This window comes from Pistacia vera, unplaced genomic scaffold, assembly GCF_008641045.1.
Source record: "Pistacia vera cultivar Batoury unplaced genomic scaffold, PisVer_v2 Contig338, whole genome shotgun sequence".
Classification (NCBI taxonomy): domain Eukaryota; kingdom Viridiplantae; phylum Streptophyta; class Magnoliopsida; order Sapindales; family Anacardiaceae; genus Pistacia; species Pistacia vera.
In genome coordinates, this window is record NW_022196155.1 from 646780 (window position 1) to 666394 (window position 19615).

The 19615-nt window shown below is 36.6% G+C and overlaps 1 protein-coding gene and 1 pseudogene across 1 annotated transcript; both read left to right on the forward strand.

Moving 5' to 3' along the window:
- Nucleotides 1-9220: 9220 nt before the first annotated feature.
- On the forward strand, nt 9221-11040 carry LOC116138164 (annotated as a pseudogene).
- A 2454-nt stretch (nt 11041-13494) lies between these two features.
- LOC116138075 (probable protein phosphatase 2C 60) lies at nt 13495-19475 on the forward strand. The gene is made up of 11 exons (XM_031423795.1): nt 13495-13792; nt 14548-14666; nt 15128-15191; nt 16058-16166; nt 16399-16552; nt 17064-17189; nt 17475-17598; nt 17937-18013; nt 18290-18342; nt 18783-18837; nt 18973-19475. Exons 2-11 carry the CDS (start codon nt 14550-14552, stop codon nt 19168-19170), a joined length of 1077 nt encoding a protein of 358 aa, XP_031279655.1. The 5' UTR covers nt 13495-13792; nt 14548-14549; the 3' UTR covers nt 19171-19475.
- The last annotated feature ends 140 nt before the right edge of the window (nt 19476-19615 follow it).

The following is a 19615-nucleotide window of genomic DNA, read 5'->3' on the forward strand; positions in this document are numbered from 1 at the left end:
AAAAAAGGTCATCATTGGTCTCCTGCTTTTGTCTTAAAAAGTCCTTGTTTCTCTCTCTTGAACTTTCTTTTTATGTACTCTCTAGAAGAGATGGAAAATATGGACCGGGTTGAGTAGGTCAATCCTAACTCGGCTCGCATCAAGTCAGGTTTAACCTAGATCGGCTAAAAGGCAAGTTGAGTTCAACCCGACCCGGATATACTCGATCGGGCGGGTCGGGCTTTCATAGGTCAACCCAACAACTCGGCGAGTTATATTTGACAAAAAAAAAAAAAAAAACTCTCCAACCCGACAGGTTGGCCATTGCAAGCCCAATGGCCAACCCACGGGTTGGATAAAAAAAAATTTATATATATATATATATATATATTTTTTTTTTTTTTTTTACAAACACCTATTTTACCCTTGAAATATAGCCACTTTATAACAGTTGGAAGGGTCTTTTTCGTCTTTTTTTTTTTCTATAAATAGAGCCTAAACTCTCATATTTTCTCACATCCCAAATTATCTCATTTTCTCTAATTTCTTTGAAATCTCTCAATTATTCTCTTTGTTGTCAATTTGCTCTCATTTAATTTTTATTAGTTTTTGTAATTTTCAATTCATATTTTCAAATTCTAATTCTCCTTCTTTAATTTTTATTTCTTCTATATCCAATTTTTTTTTTTTTTAAACTACAATGGATAGATATATGCATCCCATCAATTTCAATGATGAATGAAACTATCCTAATCCTCCTGAATTTACTAACATAAATGCAGTAGATTCAAATAGTCCCGCTTGCCCATTCTCAGAATCTGATACACCTCATAATATAAGACCCCTTCCTCCCCATGCTGCTACAGCTTTCGGTGGTTCTAAAAGTCGTCCTCGTAATCGTCGTTCTCTTCCAACTTCATCTCAAGCAGAAGCGAGTTTATCAACTGTTGTCAAAACCGACAACAGACACACATCAGATGTTTGGGTGCGTTTTGATAAGTTTTACGAAACATAAAATGAAGTTCAAGTGAAGAAAACAAGATGCAAGTATTGTGGAAATATTTATAAAGCTGATGCAGGTAATGGTACTAGTACTTTAAAAATGCATGTTAATAAACATATTACTCAACATGAAAATAGAGAAACCAATCAAACTCAAATAGATAATGTGGGTACTACTTGGCGTTATAATTCTAATATATATAGGAAACAATTAGCTTTATATATTGCTGCAACTGATCAACCTATTAATATAGTTGAAGATAAATATTTTGAAAGATTTATTAAAAATTCATTTTTTCCGGGACTTAAAAGTTATTCTAAAATTGCAACTAGAAATAATTTAATAAAATTGTTTGGGAAAATGAAATTAGAATTAAAAAATAAAATACATAGTTGTCATGTTAGTGGGCTCTAACTGCCGATATTTGGAGTAGTAGAGCTAAACAAGATTATATTTGTGTGACTAGTTATGATTTTGATAACGAGTGTAAATTAAATAAATCTTTATTGGGATTTAGATTAATGGATGTAGATCATGATGGTCAACAAATTATAATAAAATTGTTGAAGTTTTAGATGATTATGATGTTGTTCATAAAGTGATAAGTTTAACTTTAGATAATGCAAGTGCTAATAGTAGAGTTATAGATTTTTTTAAAATTAATTTTCTTTTTTATGACAATTTGAAGTTTTTTCACTAACGATGTGCATGTTACATTATTAATTTAATTATGAAAAGTGGTATGAAAAAAATTAAAAATAATATTGATAGAATTAGGGATTCTTTAGCTTGGATTACTAGTAGTAATAGAAGAAATGCTTAATTTCAAGATGCTTGTATAAAATCAAATATGTCTCCTATAACTTTTGCATTAGACATGCCTATTAGATGAAATAGTACTTATTTAATGTGTGATTCATGTTTACCTTATGCAAATTTAATTAGTTATTTTGTAGCAAATAATATAGGTCCTCATTATTTGGTAGAAAATGATTGGCATATAGCTAAAAAATTTCATTTTTTTCTTAAAATTTTTTACCAATCCACTTTACAACTTTCTGGCGTGTATTATCTTACTAGTCCATTAGTAATACATACAATTATAAAAATTTCAGATTTTTTACCTAGGTTGGGCCAGCTTTTTTGGCCAAGAGGCGGGCCTAACGCAGCCCGCCAATTTCCATAACCCACCGCGGGCCGAGTCGGGCTAGACGGGTTATTTTTCCTCCTCTACTCTTTCTTCAAATTATCCTTGCTCTGGTCATCGAAATATCTTTTTTTTCTTCTTATCAGATTCCTAGAAAATTCTTTCTTCTGGGTGTTTGTTAGTTTTGGGTGCTGATGCATGATTTTGATACCAACTAAACACACGTGGGAAATGTTGAGTTGACTCAGATGACACACGTGTATGGGGGTATTGAATTGAATAGAAAATGAAGAACAGTCTTTAAAGTGGTTCGGATGCTTAAATAAGCAAATCCTACGTTTACTGGTATCGTATTAATATATAAGATCAAGTCGCGTTCAGCGAGCTAATTTACAAGAGATTATAAGAGAGAGAGAAAGAGAGTATATATGCTATTCTAGAGAGAAATTAGCCAATCTCACAAACGGGAGAGGAACCCTCTATTTATAGTGGGATGAACTGAGGTAATGATTACTAAATCAGGGAGTGGGTCAGATTGCCGTACAAATCATTCCTTGCGTCCCGTTATTCACCTGCTCTAGTGATTTACTCGACTCTTGCAGGGATTAGACACATGGATCGCCTCCAGCCTTTCACTAGCCTGACGCACACCTACTGTACTGGCAGAAGCATGCTGTTTGCGTCAGGGTGCGACGTGACTGCGTATAAATGGTTGCTAGACTTATCTAAGCTCTGACCACTTACGCTAATAGAGTTATGCATCAACCCTACTTTTCTAGGCATAACATTGGGAATTATTTGTTTCTTGGTTTTATCCCCAAGTTTTTGTTTGTCTGATTGTTTCTGTTCTGTACTGACATCTCATTTGTGCATGTAAGTGAGTACCGTTTTAAGTTTCTTACTATCTTATGGGCTTCAACTTGAGTTTTTGATTAAAAATTGTTGTAATGTTTTCTAGTTCTTTAATTGCTACTTTTCTGGATCGTTGCTTTATTTGTTTCAATGTTAAGGTTGTGATCTCAGCTGTTTCAATTTTATTTGATCAAATAAAATGCCTTAAGCAACCGCTGGGCTTCTGAGAAAACAAATGAACTGGAGTTTGAAACCTTAGGTGAGTCATTGGATGTCCAATTTATGATTCACAGTTATTGACTTGCTTAAGGTTTATTTGAGAGCCTGTTTTGGGTCATCAAATTTAGATAGATGAGTTAAATTTTGTAATTTTCACCTGCCTTTTTGAAACGAAACTGAACATTGAAGTTATGACTATTATGATGTTAGGGACTGCTAGTCTCGTCTGTCTAATAATAGGTCTCATTTGATCAAGTTAATTATAAACTCCCACATGAGATTAGTGAGAAGAGTTACTGAGAGAGATTTGTTAGGTTAGTATTATTGTATTCCTAATAGTACTTTTAATTGGGAATAATAATGCTTTTATCAGTTGGTACAAAATTATTTGTTGTGAACATGATACTTTGTGGTTTCAACCTGTTCTGTGTGTTCCTTTTTTCAAGGATTCGATACTTCTCTCTAATAATTATTCTCTGTAACTTTATGGCTGTCTAGAAATTTTATTTATTTATCTATTATTTAGCTGCAACCTCAGTGCTAAAGTCGTTATTCCGAGACTGTCAACCGTGATTGGCGTACTAGATCTGCTGGAGAAGAGAAGGATTCCAGTCGATTTGAGTCGAAGCCGCAAGAATTCAGTGCTCGTGAGGACCAACTAAATTTTCAGTTTGCAAGGGCTCAAATCAATTCTAACCAAGGGGTAACATATTCTTAGCAGATGTCTTAAAATAAATCTTACAATCTCTTCAAATTTTTTATAACTGTAGAAATTTTTAGTTTTGTTGGTTTGATGAAATTTGAACTTGATATGAATTGATTATGATGCTGTTAGTGATGAGTAGGAGGTTCAGTTTCATAATCACAGAAAAAATGTAGTTTAAAAATACACTCATTTCTCTTTTGAGGGATGGGGAACACTTATTTTTCTGTTGATGAGAAGCTGAGGGACGGGGAGCATATAAAATGTTGGTTGAATTCTTTCTGTTAATGGTACAAGTGATCAAGTATAGTAGATGGGTGGTGTGGGTTGTAATTGCTTTGATGTTATCTGTTAAAGATTAAAAGGTGATCATGTTTCAAAAGTTACTGAAAAGAACCTTAGTTTTGTTCATAGTCTCTTAGCATGCATTCTTGGCTTCTATATGACATAGTTCCAATCTTCTATGGAAACCAGGTGGGACCTGCTCCAGCTCTAATTAAGGCTGAAGTTCCATGGTCAGCTCGAAGGGGAAATCTCTCTGACAAGGAACGTGTTCTGAAGACTGTTAAAGGGTAATTGCTCCCCCGATATATTACGTCACAGTTCGTATGATACATATGATACATTTTCCCAAAAAAATTCTGGTGATGATGTATAATAAGGATTGTCTATTGGAAAGCTCCTTTGTGGAGAAGGATTGTTTGCAGTGTCTTTCAGAAAATTGCCTGCATTGATTGCTTTATAGAATTATCATGACTGCTGTTCCACTTATTGTGCAGTATACTGAACAAATTGACCCCTGAGAAGTTTGATGCTCTCAAGGGTCAGTTGATTGACTCTGGAATTACAACCCCAGATATTTTGAAGGTACCTTTTTATCACATTTCTTGAAAATCTTGATGAGCAGCAAGTTATCCTTTTCTATGTTCTTGTTGTAAGCAAAACTGAGGATTCTGTTTGCATGGCAGGGTGTCATCTCATTGATTATTAATAAGGCTGTGCTGGAGCCTACATTTTGTCCCATGTGTGCTCTTTTATGCTCTGACCTTAACACGAAACATCCTCCATTTCCATCTGATGAACCTTGTTGCAGCACCAGATGAGCCTGTTGCGCCTACTGCATCAGTAATTACATCTCCTGAGAAGGCAATGGCACCTACACCAAAACTAAATCTTGCAGATCTTCAAAAGAAAACCATCTCTCTGCTTGAAGAATATTTCAGTGTTCGAATTCTCGATGAAGCGCTACAGTGTGTAGAGGAACTGAAAGCCCCAACGTATTATCCTGAGGTTGTTAAAGAAGCCATTGCCCTTGCTCTGGAAAAGAACCCTCCATGTGTGGAACCAGTCATAAAGCTTCTCGAGTTCTTGCTAGGTAAGAATGTCTTGACGACCAGAGACATAGGAACCGGGTGTCTTCTATACGGCTCGCTGTTAGATGATATTTGCATAGATGTACCAAAAGCACCAAATAACTTTGGTGAGGTGGTTGGAAAGTTGGTTGTAGCTCGAGGTTTGGACTTCAAGGTTGTAAAAGAAGTTCTGAAGAAGGTGGGAGATGATTATTTCCGGAAAACAGTCTTCGATGCTGCTATGTGGAGCATCGGTTCCAACACTTCTGGGGAAGAACTGTTGTGGGCCCAAGGAGCCGAAATTCAGGCTTGTGAAAGTTTACTCTCTCAGCATGCTAAGCCTGTTGTGCCTGCTGCATCGCTAATCACATCTCCTGAGAAGGCAATGGCAGCTGCACCAAAACTAAATCTCGCAGATCTTCAAAAGAAAACCATCTCTTTGCTTGAAGAATATTTCAGTGTTCGAATTCTCGATGAAGCGCTACAGTGTGTAGAGGAACTAAAAGCCCCAGCGTATTATCCTGGGGTTGTTAGAGAAGCCATTGCCCTTGCTCTGGAAAAGAACCCTCCATGTGTGGAACCAGTCATAAAGCTTCTCGAGTTCTTGCTAGGTAAGAATGTCTTGACGACCAGAGACATAGGAACCGGGTGTCTTCTATACGGCTCGCTGTTAGATGATATTTGCATAGATGTACCAAAAGCACCAAATAACTTTGGTAAGGTGGTTGGAAAGTTGGTTGTATCTCTCAGGTTTGGACTTCAGGTTGTATAAAGAAGTTCGTTGAAGAAGGCGGGAGATAATTATTTACGGAAAAACATCTGTCGATGTGCTCTATGTGGAGCTCGTTCCAACATTTCTGGGGAAGAACTGTTGTGGGCCCAAGGATGCCAAAAGATTCAGGCTTGTGAAAGTTTACTCTTCAGCATGCTAAGCCTGTGTGCCTGCGCATCGCTCTCACATCTCTGAGAAGCAATGGCATCTGCACCAAAACTAAATCTCGCAATCTTCAAAAGAAACCATCTTGTTGCTTGAGAATATTTCAGTTGTCGAATTCTCGATGAAGCGCTACAGTGTGTAGAGGAACTAAAAGCCCCAGCGTATTATCCTGGGGTGGTTGAGAAGCATTGCCCTTGCTCTGGAAAAGAACCCTCCATGTGTGGAACCAGTCATAAGCTTCTCGAGTTCTTGAGGTAAGAATGTCTTACACCGAGACATAGAACCGGTGTCTTCTATACGGCTCGCTGTTAGATGATATTTGCATAGATGTACCAAAAGCACCAAATAACTTTGGTGAGGTGGTTGGAAAGTGTGTTGTAGCTCGAGGTTTGGACTTCAAGTGTTGAAAAGAGTCTGAAGAAGGTGGAGATGATTATTTTCGGAAAACAGTCTTCGATGCTGCTATGTGAGCTCGTTCCAACACTTCTGGTAGAACTGTTGGGGCCCAAGGAGCCGAAATTCAGGCTTGTGAAAGTTTACTCTCTCAGCATGCTAAGCCTGTTGTGCCTGCTGCACTCGCTAATCACATCTCCTAGAAGGCAATGCAGCTGCACCAAAACTAATCTCGCAGATCTTCAAAGAAAACCATCTCTTGCTTGAGAATATTCAGTGTTCGAATTCTCGATGAAGCGCTACATGTGTAGAGGAACTAAAAGCCCCAGGTATATCCTGGGTTGTTAGAAGCCATTGCCCTTGCTCTGGAAAACCTCCATGTGTGAACCAGTCATAAAGCTTCTCGAGTTTCTTGCTAGGTAAGAATGTCTTGACGACCAGAGACATAGGAATCGGGTGTCTTCTATACGGCTCGCTGTTAGATGATTTTGCATGGATGTACCAAAAGCACCAAATAACTTTGGTGAGGTGGTTTGAAAGTTGGTTGTAGCTCGAGGTTTGGACTTCAAGGTTGTAAAAGAAGTTCTGAAGAAGGTGGGAATGATTATTTCCGGAAAACAGTCTTCGATGCTGCTATTGTGAGCATCGGTTCCAACACTTCTGGGAAGACTGTGTTGGCCCAAGGAGCGAAATTCAGGCTTGTGAAAGTTTACTCCTCAGCAGCTAAGCCTGTTGTGCCTGCTGCATCGCTAATCACATCTCCTGAGAAGGCAATGGCAGCTGCACCAAAAACTAAATCTGCAGATCTTCAAAAGAAAACCATCTCTTTGCTTGAAGAATATTTCAGTGTTCGAATTCTCGATGAAGCGCTACAGTGTTTAGAGGCAAAAGCCCCAGCTATTATATCCTGGGGTTGTAGAAAGCCATTGCCCTTGCTCTGGAAAAGACCCTCCATGGTGGAACCAGTCATAAAGCTTCTCGAGTTCTTGCTAGGTAAGAATGTCTTGACGACCAGAGACATAGGAACGGGTGTCTTCTATACGGCTCGCTGTTAGATGATATTGCATAGATTTACCAAAAGCACCAATAACTTTGTGAGGTGGTTGGAAGTTGGTTGTAGCTCGAAGTTTGACTTCAAGGTTGTAAAAGAAGTTCTGAAGAAGTGTGGAGATGACTATTTCCGAAAACATTCTTCGATGCTGCATGTGGAGCATGCTTTCCACACTTCTGGGGAAGAACTATATTGGGCCCAAGGGCCGAAATTCAAGCTTGTGAAAGTTTACTCTCTCAACATGCTAAGCCTGTTGTGCCTGCTGCATCACTAATCACATCTCCTAGAGAAGCAATGGCACCTGCACACAAACTAAATCTCGTAGACTTCAAAGAAAACCATCTCTTTGCTTGAAGAATATTTCAGTGTTCGAATTCTCGATGAAGCGCTACAGTGTTAGAGGAACTAAAAGCCCCAGCGTATTATCCTGGGGTTGTTAGAGAAGCCATTGCCCTTGCTCTGGAAAAGAACCCTCCATGTGTGGAACCAGTCATAAAGCTTCTCGAGTTCTTGCTAGGAAAGAATGTCTTGACGACCAGAGACATAGGATGGGTGTCTTCTACGGCTCGCTGTTAATGATATTTGCTAGATGTACCGAAAGCACCAAATAACTTTGGTAGGGTGGTTGAAGTTGGTTGTAGCTCGAGGTTTGGACTTCAGGTTGTAAAAGAAGTTCTGAAGAAGGTGGGAGATGATTATTTCCGGAAAACAGTCTTCGATGCTCTATGTGGAGCATCAGTTTCCAACACTTCTGGGGAAACTGTTGTGGGCCCAAGGAGCCGAAATTCGCTTGTGAAAGTTTACTCTCTCAGCATGCCAAGCCTGTTGTGCCTGCTGCATCGCTAACACATCTCCTGGAAGCAATGGCAGCTGCACACAAAACTAAATCTGCAGATCTTCAAAAGAAAAACCATCTCTTTGCTTGAAGAATATTTCAGTGTTCGAATTCTCGATGAAGCGCTACAGTGTGTAGGAACTAAAACCCCAGCGTATTATCCTAGGGTTGTTAGAGAAGCCATTGCCCTTGCTCTGGAAAAGAACCCTCCATTGTGGAACCAGTCATAAAGCTTCTCGAGTTCTTGCAGGTAAGAGTCTGACGACCAGAGACATAGGAACCGGGTGTCTTCTATACGGCTCGCTGTTAGATGATATTTGCATAGATGTACCAAAAGCACCAAATAACTTGGTAAGGTGGTTGGAAAGTTGGTTGCAGCTCGAAGTTTGGACTTCAGGGTTGTAAAGGAAGTTCTGAAGAAGGTGGAAGATGATTCTTTCCGGAAAACAATCTTCGATGCGCTATGGGGAGCATTGGTTCCAGCCCTTCTGGGGAAGAACTGTTGGGGGCCCAGGAGCTGAAATTCAGGCCTGTGAAAGTTTACTCGCTTGATTCAAATTGGAGCCCTTTAGGCAGAGAAGTTGTCAAGTTATCCTATAACCAGGGTCACAACAGTTAGCATACTTCCTATATTTCCCAATTTTGTCCTCTTTACGTTACATTTTTTTATCAATGGACCAGGAGCAGCCTTAATTTAATTGAGTTGTATATTTTTTATTTTTTTATTTTTTTTTCAAGTGAGAAACATAATGGTTGTATTCCTAGTTGCTATCAGTTTATTCCTACCTGGGATGCTCGAGAAGAATAGGATCATTGTGATCTTGTTATTACATTATATTCTGGATTCATGTGTACCATTTTTTATCACCTGGCCACTATGGAAGAGCCCAATTGGATAATGAACTTTGTCTTTAGCTTCTTTAGTTCTTATCACTATCACCTTATCCTCTCAGGATGTTGATGGCTTTTATACTTAATTTTTAGTTACATCTCGCATAATCTGAACTGTTTTGCTTCATTGATTTGTGTTTTGAAATGTCTCTCTTAGCCTGCAACACATTCGTAAGTCAACCTCATCTGATTTGAGTTACTGGAATAAGCTTGTTAAGAATAATTACGCAAGGAAGTGCAGAACAAGCTATTCTGACATATATAATATGCAAGAACTGGGAATACATGCCGATAACTATTCTTTTCCAGTTTTATTGAAAGCATGCAGCAGTCTTTGTAGTTCTTCTGTTGGGTTAATGCTTCATGGCCAACTATGAAGCTGGTTTTTGTGGCCATGTCTTTGTGCAAACAGCTCTGTTGGAAACGTTTGGGAGTTTAAGATGTATTATGATGCTTATAAGTGTTTGATAGGATGCCTGAGAAAGATATTGTTGCATGGAACTCAATGTAAGTGCGTTTGCTTCTTGTGGCAGATGATTCTGCTATGAAATTGTTTGATTCAATGCCTTCAAAGGATCTTGCATCTTCAATATCATGATCTGTGGGTTCGCAAGGATGGGGAGGATGCATTCTGCAAGAAATATATTCGATATGTGCCTGTTAAAGATGTTGTTTCATGGAACTCAATGATATTGGCTTTACTAATGCTAAAGAAATGGAAGAGCTTGTGAAATGTTTAAGCAAATGCCAGTTAAAAATGTCATTTCATGGAACACGATAATCACGTATTTACATTGCCAAATCTACTCTGAAGTAGTTGCTTTGTTGATGAATGGAAGCTGGAAACTGCAAACCTGATTATCTTACCACGACTAGTGTTCTATCTGCATGTGCCCATCTCGGATCTCTGGAAACCGGCGCAAGAATACTATATATGCTAAAGAAAAGGGCTTGCATTCAGCCCCCATGTTGCACAGCATTAATAGATATGTATGCCAAGTGTGGTAGCATACAACACGCTTTAGAGGTGTTCTATAAGTCCCAAGTTAAGGATATATCTGTTGGAATGCCATATCTCCGGGCTAGCTCTTCATGGTTATGGGCATCTGCGCTCAAACTCTTTGGCTTAATGAAAGATGGTTGTATAAAGGTTGATGATATTACCTTCATTGGCCTGCTTAGTGCTTGTAGCCATGTGGGCTTGGTGCAAGAGGGTTGTGAACTGTTCAGCTGTATGGAAAAGGAGTTTGGAATTACACCTAAGTTAGAGCATTACGGTTGTATGGTTGATCTTCTGGGACGTGCCGGGTTTCTTGACTGTGCAATGCAACTGATTGAAGCTATGCCATTTGAGCCAACAGAATCCATCTTGGGTGCTTTGCTTAGTGCTTGTGTGATTCATCAGGATCTTGAGACCGGAGATAAAGTAGTAAGGCTGATTTCTTCCAGCTCAATACTTGAGCGACGGGGAGCTTATGATGTTTGCTAACTTATATGCATCCTGCAATCAATGGGAAGAAGCAAACAGATGGAGATACATGATGAATGATACGGGCATTATTAAAACTGCTGGGTGCAGTTTAATAGAGGTAGATGGAAAATATCACAAATTTTTGGCTGGGGCAATAGGGGAAGAATCAAATGTGTTGGCCTAAGTAGATGCCAGTTCAAAGCACAATATCAGGTCAATATTATTTACTTAATATTACTTTTGCTTCAAATTTTATTCACTTGAATTAGCTTCTTGTATTCAGATGCAAATGCTCTAGCTGCAAACAGGTTTGCCTTTTCTTACTTTTCTGATACAATTTTAGATAACTGTTAATAATATTATCCTTACACGAACGCGCCAAGAGCTTTTAGAAGTATTTCTTGGCCCCAAATAGATAATTGATAATATGTAGGTCACCATCACAATTAATGCATAGCTGGATGTTTTAAGATTTGATAACGACCATTCCATTGCAAATCTTGAAAAATAAGTAGCAGTTACTGCTGGTGAACTGTGGTGAACCCATCTTCCCAATCCGTGACAATATTCAACATCAAGCTCAAATTTGATTGGATTGTGTCCAAAACTCTTTGTCAAAGTGTCAATATTCGTTTTAGCAAATGGTTTTAAAGGACTGGAAAGTTTTGGACTTGGTACAACAAATCTGTGGTGTTGATTTTCTCTTCAGATGTTGATCAATCGTAAAAAATGGATCCTTGCTCACATGGCCACACCAAGTCGCCAATAATACCGTACGTGTTTCACATTTGACGGTTGATGATCTCATGTATCAGGAAACAGTCAGCCCACAGATTTGATACAACTTTCTCTTTCTTCTTTTTTTAATTAACTTTGCATAATAGTTCAAAGATTTCATATAACCTATTATACTCCCTGCAATATAATATTGCATTTGCAGATTTGCATTCAGTGACATGATTTGTTTTTATCCATCTGAAATCATATGCCCACGTAGAGAAAGCAAGAGAGACATAACCTTAAAATAACAATGAAAACTAGGTGTATCCTGTGATGCCCTCAAAGGAATGAACTAGTTTATTATATCCCTTTTCATTTATTATACTAAACAAACAGTAGTGGCTGCAAGTAAAAGTTTAAACCCTAACCTACCCATTATATATATAATGTCAAATGTTAAATCTTAAGCTATTAACGTTTCTTTGAAGCTGCTTTGAAGGCTGCCAAAGGATGCCCAGGTGAGTTGATATTATTGTGTACCTGCTACTTTTCACTCTCATTGTTTAGCAAGTCTCCAGCACAGAAGAAAACAAAAACTGTTGATTAAATACTTTCACTCTCTGGACATCAACTTTTTTTTTTATGTTTAATATATCGCACGCTTTATGTGCGTGCCAGCCAAACTTCTTTTAAGTTGGCTCTTTAATTTCATTAAAATATTTTCTTTTCATTATAAATTGATACTGTAAAAATCTATATGCTGCGAAATAAGACTATGGTCAGGTTACTGGAACAGGGTCAAAAGATGAAGACAAATTTGTAGAGTTTGTCTGCATTTTCTTGTGTATATACACAACTTCGGCCGACAGAAATGGTACTGGCAACCTTGACTAGTTCCACTTTTGTAATTAATATTGAATGGGAGGATGAAGGCATTATCTTGTCCCATCTTCAAATGGGAATTTTCAACTCTCAACAGTACATATGTATCTTATATTCTAATTAAGTAATTAATTCTCTTAGACGTTTGAAACATCAAAAATAGAAGACTACCAATAGAAAATAAAGAAACAAGAAGATATATTGAGGATTAGTGATATAGACACGTTTGTCAATGGCTAGAATGGAAGGTGAAACAGAGTTTTGACCTTTCTATGACTGTTTTTCTTATGTAAATACTATGACCAGGTGAAATTTGCCACAAGGCTTGGTATATATTTTTTTCATTGCTTATCTTCTTCATCCATTTTTTAGTAAGATCAAGAGATATCCCAAATTTAGTTGTCTCATCTTTTATCTCTTGTTGCATTAGAAAGTGAAATCTAGCTCCAATTTGTGACACAAACTAGAAATATAGTATTTTTGCCTTAACAGCAAAATGAGCATTATACAGGTGGTAACTTTTAACCTATGAACTGTCCTGAAACAGACATCTTTGAATAGAAAATGTACACCAGTTTGTTAATACACGTCTTAAATACGATACTTTTTTCTCACTCTCGGCATTTGTAGGGACTCATATAACTCATTGTTTGGTGGAAGTGGTGAAACAGTCTTTGATGAAATGACAGGAAGGACTTCACAGGTGGTTTAGAATTGTAAGTCTTTGGAGTTGATCCCTCGCGATGGCGCCTCCCGTTCATAACAGTGTCCTCGTTTCCAGCAGAACTGACTTTTTCATAAAAGACATGTTTTTCATTACCTAATACTTTGAAACATGGTAAAGAAGAATGTTTTTATTTTCTAATTTCAGGATGGCAAGATAATTTCGGTGATTTAACTTATTTACTAGGGTAATTTTTAGTAATTTTAAATATATATTATTATTTTATTTCATTTTGAATGGTTGGACGTCACATTCAGTTACTTATTTTCTAAATTCAATCATGAACTCGACTAAATTTTCTTCCTTTACATAGAAGAGAAGGAGAAGTTACTGTCTGCTACAGAGATAATTAGAGTAAAAAACCTGCGAAATGGCCTTAACTGGTTCAATAGTCTCCTGCTTTTTTCTTAAGATCCTTGTTTCTCTCTCTTGAACTTTCTGTTTATGTACCGTCTCTTTCTTCAATTATTCTTGCTCTTGTCATCGAAATATCTTCTCTTTTCTCTATCAGATTCCCAGAAAGTTCTTTCTTCTGGTGTTTGTTAGTTTTGGGAATTATTCATTTCTTGGTTTTACCCCAAGTTTTTGTTTGTCTCATCGTTTCTGTTCTGTACTGACATCTCAGTTGTGCATGTAAGTGAGTACCCTTTTAAGTTTCTGTTCCACCGTTTCCTGTCTGAATCTTGTGTTTTTGAATTCTACATGTCAATTTCATCTGCGTAATTGGTTCTGAGTTTATATTCATTGATGATTGTTGTTTTTGTTTTTGTGTTTTAATTTAAACTCGAACCTTTCTGTTTTTTATTTCCATATTCTCCTTCATGTAGATCTTGTTTTGATCATTCATAACTTTCTTACTGTCTTCTGGGCTTTCTAGTTTTACTGTTCAAGTTGAGTTTTTGATTAAAAATTTGTTTGTAATGTTTTCTAGTTCTTTAATTGTTACTTTTCTGGATCGTTGCTTTATTTGTTTCAATTTTAAAGTTGTGATCTCAGCTGTTTCAATTTTATTTGATAAAAAGAAATGCCTGTTAACAACCGCTGGGATTCTGAGAAAACAAATGAACTGGAGTTTGAAACCTAAGGTGACTTATTGGATGTCCAATTTATGATTCACAGTTATTGACTTGCTTAATGTTTATTTGGGAGCCTGTTTTGGCTCATCAGGGTCCTATTATTATAGCAAATTTAGATAGATGAGTAAATTTTGTAATTTTCACCTGCCTTTTTGAAACCAAACTGAACATTGAAGTTATGACTATTATGATGTTAGGGACTACTAGTTTTTTAATTAGTTCTTCAGGCTGCATTTAGCTTTCCTGTGGGCTGCAATGTTAGGGTCCTTCTCTTATGTGTTGATTGGGATTTTTTTGTTTGATTTTACACAGAGATGGGTATATATCTCAGCAGTCCCAAGACTGAGAAATTCTCAGAAGATGGTGAAAATGATAGGCTCAGATATGGTTTATCATCCATGCAAGGGTGGCGTGCCACCATGGAAGATGCTGTGAGTTACTATTTAGAATTTGTATTTTTTCTTTTCTTTCACTAATACAATACAATCATTTATATTTCCTGTTAAATTATATAGAAGTTTGAATATTTGATTGCCCGGGGTTTATTTAATGTATACAAGTTGATAGTTATTTATTCTTAAGTGATTCTTTCTCATCATATTCACTTGTCTCTAAAAGCTTATAATTTCCACCACTGTCCTTGCTGGGCAGTTGAAATCAGTGTTTTATTCACAGTTAATCATTGTACAGAACTGGACTGAGTGTGGGCATGACATTATATCTGGCCTTTTATTTTTTCCTTTTTATATTATTTTTTATTTTTACCTCAAATGATTTTTGATGTTCATGTTATTAGTATTAATACTTTTTTAGAATTATAGGTTTATTGTAAGTTCTTCATAATATTAGAGGTGTCTGCTGTTACATACTGACTTATTATTTGTTTTCTTAGCATGCGGCATATCCTGATCTGGATGATTCCACTTCTTTCTTTGGTGTCTATGATGGCCATGGAGGTAAGAGTTGTACCATTCAGGTAGTTTGTATGTATGATAAATGGTCTTTTTGGCTTCTTCACTAGTCTTGACTTATGCTTGTGGATCATTTCAGCTCAAGTTTTATCCTAGTTTTTTATTGTGTTACTTGTATAATTTAATTATGTGTGGCGTGCCAGAACTGTACTGCCTTTCTGGCAGGTTTTTTTTTTTATTTTCCCCTTTCTTTTGCAGTCAATTTGTGACATAACAAGGAGAAAATTTATAGGTTGTAAGCAGTTCATGGTCTCAGAGTTACTAACCAAGATTTTTTTTTTTCAAAAAAAGTATATAGCTATATAGAAATCTCATAATGTGTTTTAATTTATTTTAGAGTAAATTCATTGACCTCTCCTGAAATTTGTGTACAATATAGACAGAACGTGATGTTTGAAAGATTTGTCAAAGGACTTCCCTTGAGATTCTGAAAACTATGTGGTTGCTGATGAAAAACTTGAAAAATGTGGTTTTCCTATATTTCAGTCAAACCTCAGGGAAAGACAGTGAAATTATTAATTTATTTAGTATAGCAAGAAGGGGTACCCTTTTTGATAGTGAATCTTCAAGCTTTTTACCAGCGATGGTCTCTGAAGCTTTTGAACTAGCTGAAGGCTTTAGTTTAGTACATGATGATTTATTTGGGGTATATAGAAAGAAAACTACTTTTAAAAGTTTTCCTTCCCTTACACTGACTCTGCTGGCAAGAGACATTATAATCTAAGTTCATTCTATTTCAGATATTCATCACACCAGTATGTGGCATGAACCTATTTTGCTCATGAACAAATATTCATGTAAAATTTGCATATTTGATTGTAATAACTAGCATTTATTGATACTTGATGCAGGTAAGGTGGTTGCAAAGTTTTGTGCGAAGTTCCTTCACAAACAAGTTCTCAAGCATGAGGTGTATGAAGCTGGAGATATAGGATCTTCTGTTCAGAGAGCATTTTTCAGGTTAACAACATGAGTTTCTTGCTCCATTTCACTTGTCTTTAAAAATTCTTTTAATCTAGTTGTGTGATTCTGAGTGAAAGAGTTGTATCCATTTTGTTCTTGTGGATTTTGTTACATAAATATGACACTGATTTATCATTAATCACTATTGTGAGGTCTTATTGTTTTGTGGAATATTTGTATCTATGATAATTTTATGTTCGTGTTCAGCAAGTTTATTTTGCTTGCGCAGAATGGATGAGATGATGCGTGGACAAAGGGGATGGAGAGAATTAGCTGTTTTGGGAGATAAAATAAATAAGTTTACAGGCATGATAGAAGGATTGATATGGTCTCCAAGAAGTAGTGATGGTAATGATCAACCTGATGATTGGGCTTTTGAGGAGGTATAACTGAAATAATTACATTAAAATTATTCTTTTTATCATGATCTACAGTGAATTGGCCGAACTAACCAAACTTCATATTGATCAGGTGTAGCAATTCTTATGGTAATTCATAATTTTTTTATTGGATTTTTTCTTAATTTTTTTGGTAAGTCATACTTAGTAAGAAATCTATTAGTTTTATACTGCATTATCCGATTCATCAGAATTCATTTATGTTTATCTTTCTTAGTTCCTATAATTTAATCAGAAACCTGTTAATTTTTTTTTTAAGTTACCTTATAGTAAATAGTGGTGAAATTTCTAATAGAGCAAGTTATTATAACTGGCTGCAACTGTTTCATGCATTTTTATTTTTATTTTTTATGGAAAGGAACACCCTCAACTTTTCATCGTCATCATCTTCTGCATGAATCATGACTCATAAATGTGTTGCCAAGATTTTTGTCAAAACTTTCGTCTAATTTTTTGTTTTATTCTGTAAATTAAACTTACCTTAATACTGTATTAGGGTCCTCACTCTGACTTCGCTGGACCAACTTCTGGGAGCACAGCTTGTGTTGCAATTATCAGAAAAAATCAACTCATTGTTGCAAATGCTGGTGATTCTCGCTGTGTGATATCTAGAAAGGGACAGGTAATTTTCAATTGAGTGAAATATGTTTTAGGTATATTTCAGTTCAGATTATATGAAAGCAAGTTATTTTTGTATTATTTTTAATTGGATAGTGAAACTATCTCATTGTTGTTGCTTCTGCATCATGTGTAGTTATTGTTCTTGCCCAAACTTGATCAGTAATTGTTAGACTGGTCATGGTGCTTAGATTTTGGGCATTGGACATATGTATTTTCATAGATTTTTTCCCCTAGGTTCTGATTGAAAATCGTGTTAATGGTTTTTAATATATCTTATTATATGCAGGCTTATAATCTCTCAAGAGATCACAAACCTGATCTTGAAGCTGAAAAAGAAAGGATATTAAAAGCCGGTGGATTTATACATGCTGGACGAGTGAATGGTAGTTTGAATCTTGCAAGAGCTATAGGTACTTCACTTTCCTACATTTAACTCTAGTTAAATAGTTCTTCTATTTTTGCAACAACATGTTTGGTAGCATGAGCAGTTGCTCATTTCTTGCCTGGGATTTCTCACCTTATCTTAAGTTGTAATTTGAGAAGTTATGGAGTTGAATCTTGGGCTTTCCTAAAGAAGGCATTCTGATTGCATTGAGCACAAGGCTAGTGCCATAATCTTTCAGTTTAGAAGTAAATTTGACTCATTCATATATGTAGGCATGTTAAGTGATACCAAGCACATATGTGCACAGATGAGTAGGTTTGTCTTGTAGTTTCAGTTCTTCAAACTGTTCTGCTGCAATTGCAGGTGACATGGAATTTAAGCAAAATAAATTTTTGCCAGCTGAAAAGCAGATTGTTACTGCCAATCCAGACATAAACACTGTAAATACTCTCTTCTTTGTGCAATATTTACTATTTTCTCAATTGATACATATATACCTTGCCCGCCCGCGCGCCCCCCCCCCCCCCCCCCCCTCCTCTTTTTTTTTTAATATTATTATAAATCAGTTTAAAATAAAAAGAAAAAGCACCAAAAAAAAAAAAAAAAAATCTGGAAGATTGGTTCCACTTTAGATATTTGAGACTACCTCTAATTTCCCAGAAACTCCCTTGTTTGACCGTAGGCATTTATTTGTTTCATTTTGTGTTCTCTTTTAGGTTGAGCTGTGTGATGATGATGATTTCATTGTGCTAGCATGTGATGGAATCTGGTAAGCATCTTACGTCTTTCCAATTTAGTTTAAGAGTAGAAGATATTTGCGTGTTAAGTAATCATGTTATCTCATTTCTACGAGAGAGACAAAACAGGGTAACTGTAACCTGCCTGATTTAAAAAAGGTTCCAGAGAAATGAAGCCATCCCCTTAATTTTGTAGTTATCGGACATGTTCACAGACTAAAATGCTGATGTTCAACATGTTACAACGTTTCGATAAATTGTTTAACTTCAAAATGAACTTGGTAGGGTTATTGAACCCCGTGTATCAAAATAACCATAGAAATCTATTGAAAAGTTACAAATATTTAATGATACTGTTCACTTCTGAAGAATGTGTACAACATGGGAAGAAATAGACAAGTTTTGTGCAGTAAGGAAGGTTGTGTTGAGGTTGAATTCAGTTTTGAAATGATGTTTCTGTTCATTGTCTCAGGGATTGCATGTCAAGCCAGCAATTAGTGGATTTTATTCATGAACAACTACATTCGGTGAGAGTCTGAGCTGAGATGCTTTTGATTTGAACTTCACATAAAGAATTGTCTGTACGAAATGTCTGAATTATGCAGCAATGACTCTTCATTTTACCTCACCCTATTTAGCACTAAACAATTTAAAACATACAGGAAAGCAAGCTTTCTGTGGTGTGCGAGAGGGTGCTCGATAGGTGCTTGGCGCCATCAACAGCAGGCGGCGAGGGATGTGACAATATGACTATGATCATAGTGCAGTTCAAGAAACCCATCCAGGCGGCGTCATCCGGCAGTGACCAATCCTCACAATCCAGATTAACTGACACTGATTCGAAATCAGAAGAAAGTTGAATCAAAAGCAGCTGCCATTGTATCACAATGTCATATTGTATTGGGCGGCCCCCTCCGATTGGAAGATACAAGAATCCTTCCTTTGCTTGAAAATCAGAGATCAAATATGTGTACTTGTAGATGGTCCACCACAAAAAACGAAAAAAAGATTTAATGAAATGTTAAGAAAATTCATTGCTCATGCTGGTGTGTGTTTATCTTTGACGAATGACAATACTACAACATTACAAACTTCAAGAGCTTGTACAGTTTTTACCAGTTATTGGAACTGCATCTAATATTAGCAGTCTCACATTTTCTGCCAATCAATGTTTCTACCATATTTTATTAAAGTTTTCCTTCTCTGCTCTGCTGGACGCCAACCAGCTAATCAGTGGTTATAGCCTTATAGGCGAAGAAAGTGAACACTTTTCGCTTGGTTACTTTATTTTGATATTTGTAGAAG

What these genes read in the sequence shown, in the direction of transcription:
- LOC116138075 (XM_031423795.1), top strand. Translation starts at nt 14,550, where the DNA reads ATGGGTATATATCTCAGCAGTCCCAAGACTGAGAAATTCTCAGAAGAT. An exon ending in TGTCTATGATGGCCATGGAG is followed by an intron (nt 15,192 to 16,057) that starts GTAAGAGTTGTA and finishes TACTTGATGCAG; the next exon opens with GTAAGGTGGTTGCAAAGTTT. An exon ending in CTAGCATGTGATGGAATCTG is followed by an intron (nt 18,343 to 18,782) that starts GTAAGCATCTTA and finishes TCATTGTCTCAG; the next exon opens with GGATTGCATGTCAAGCCAGC.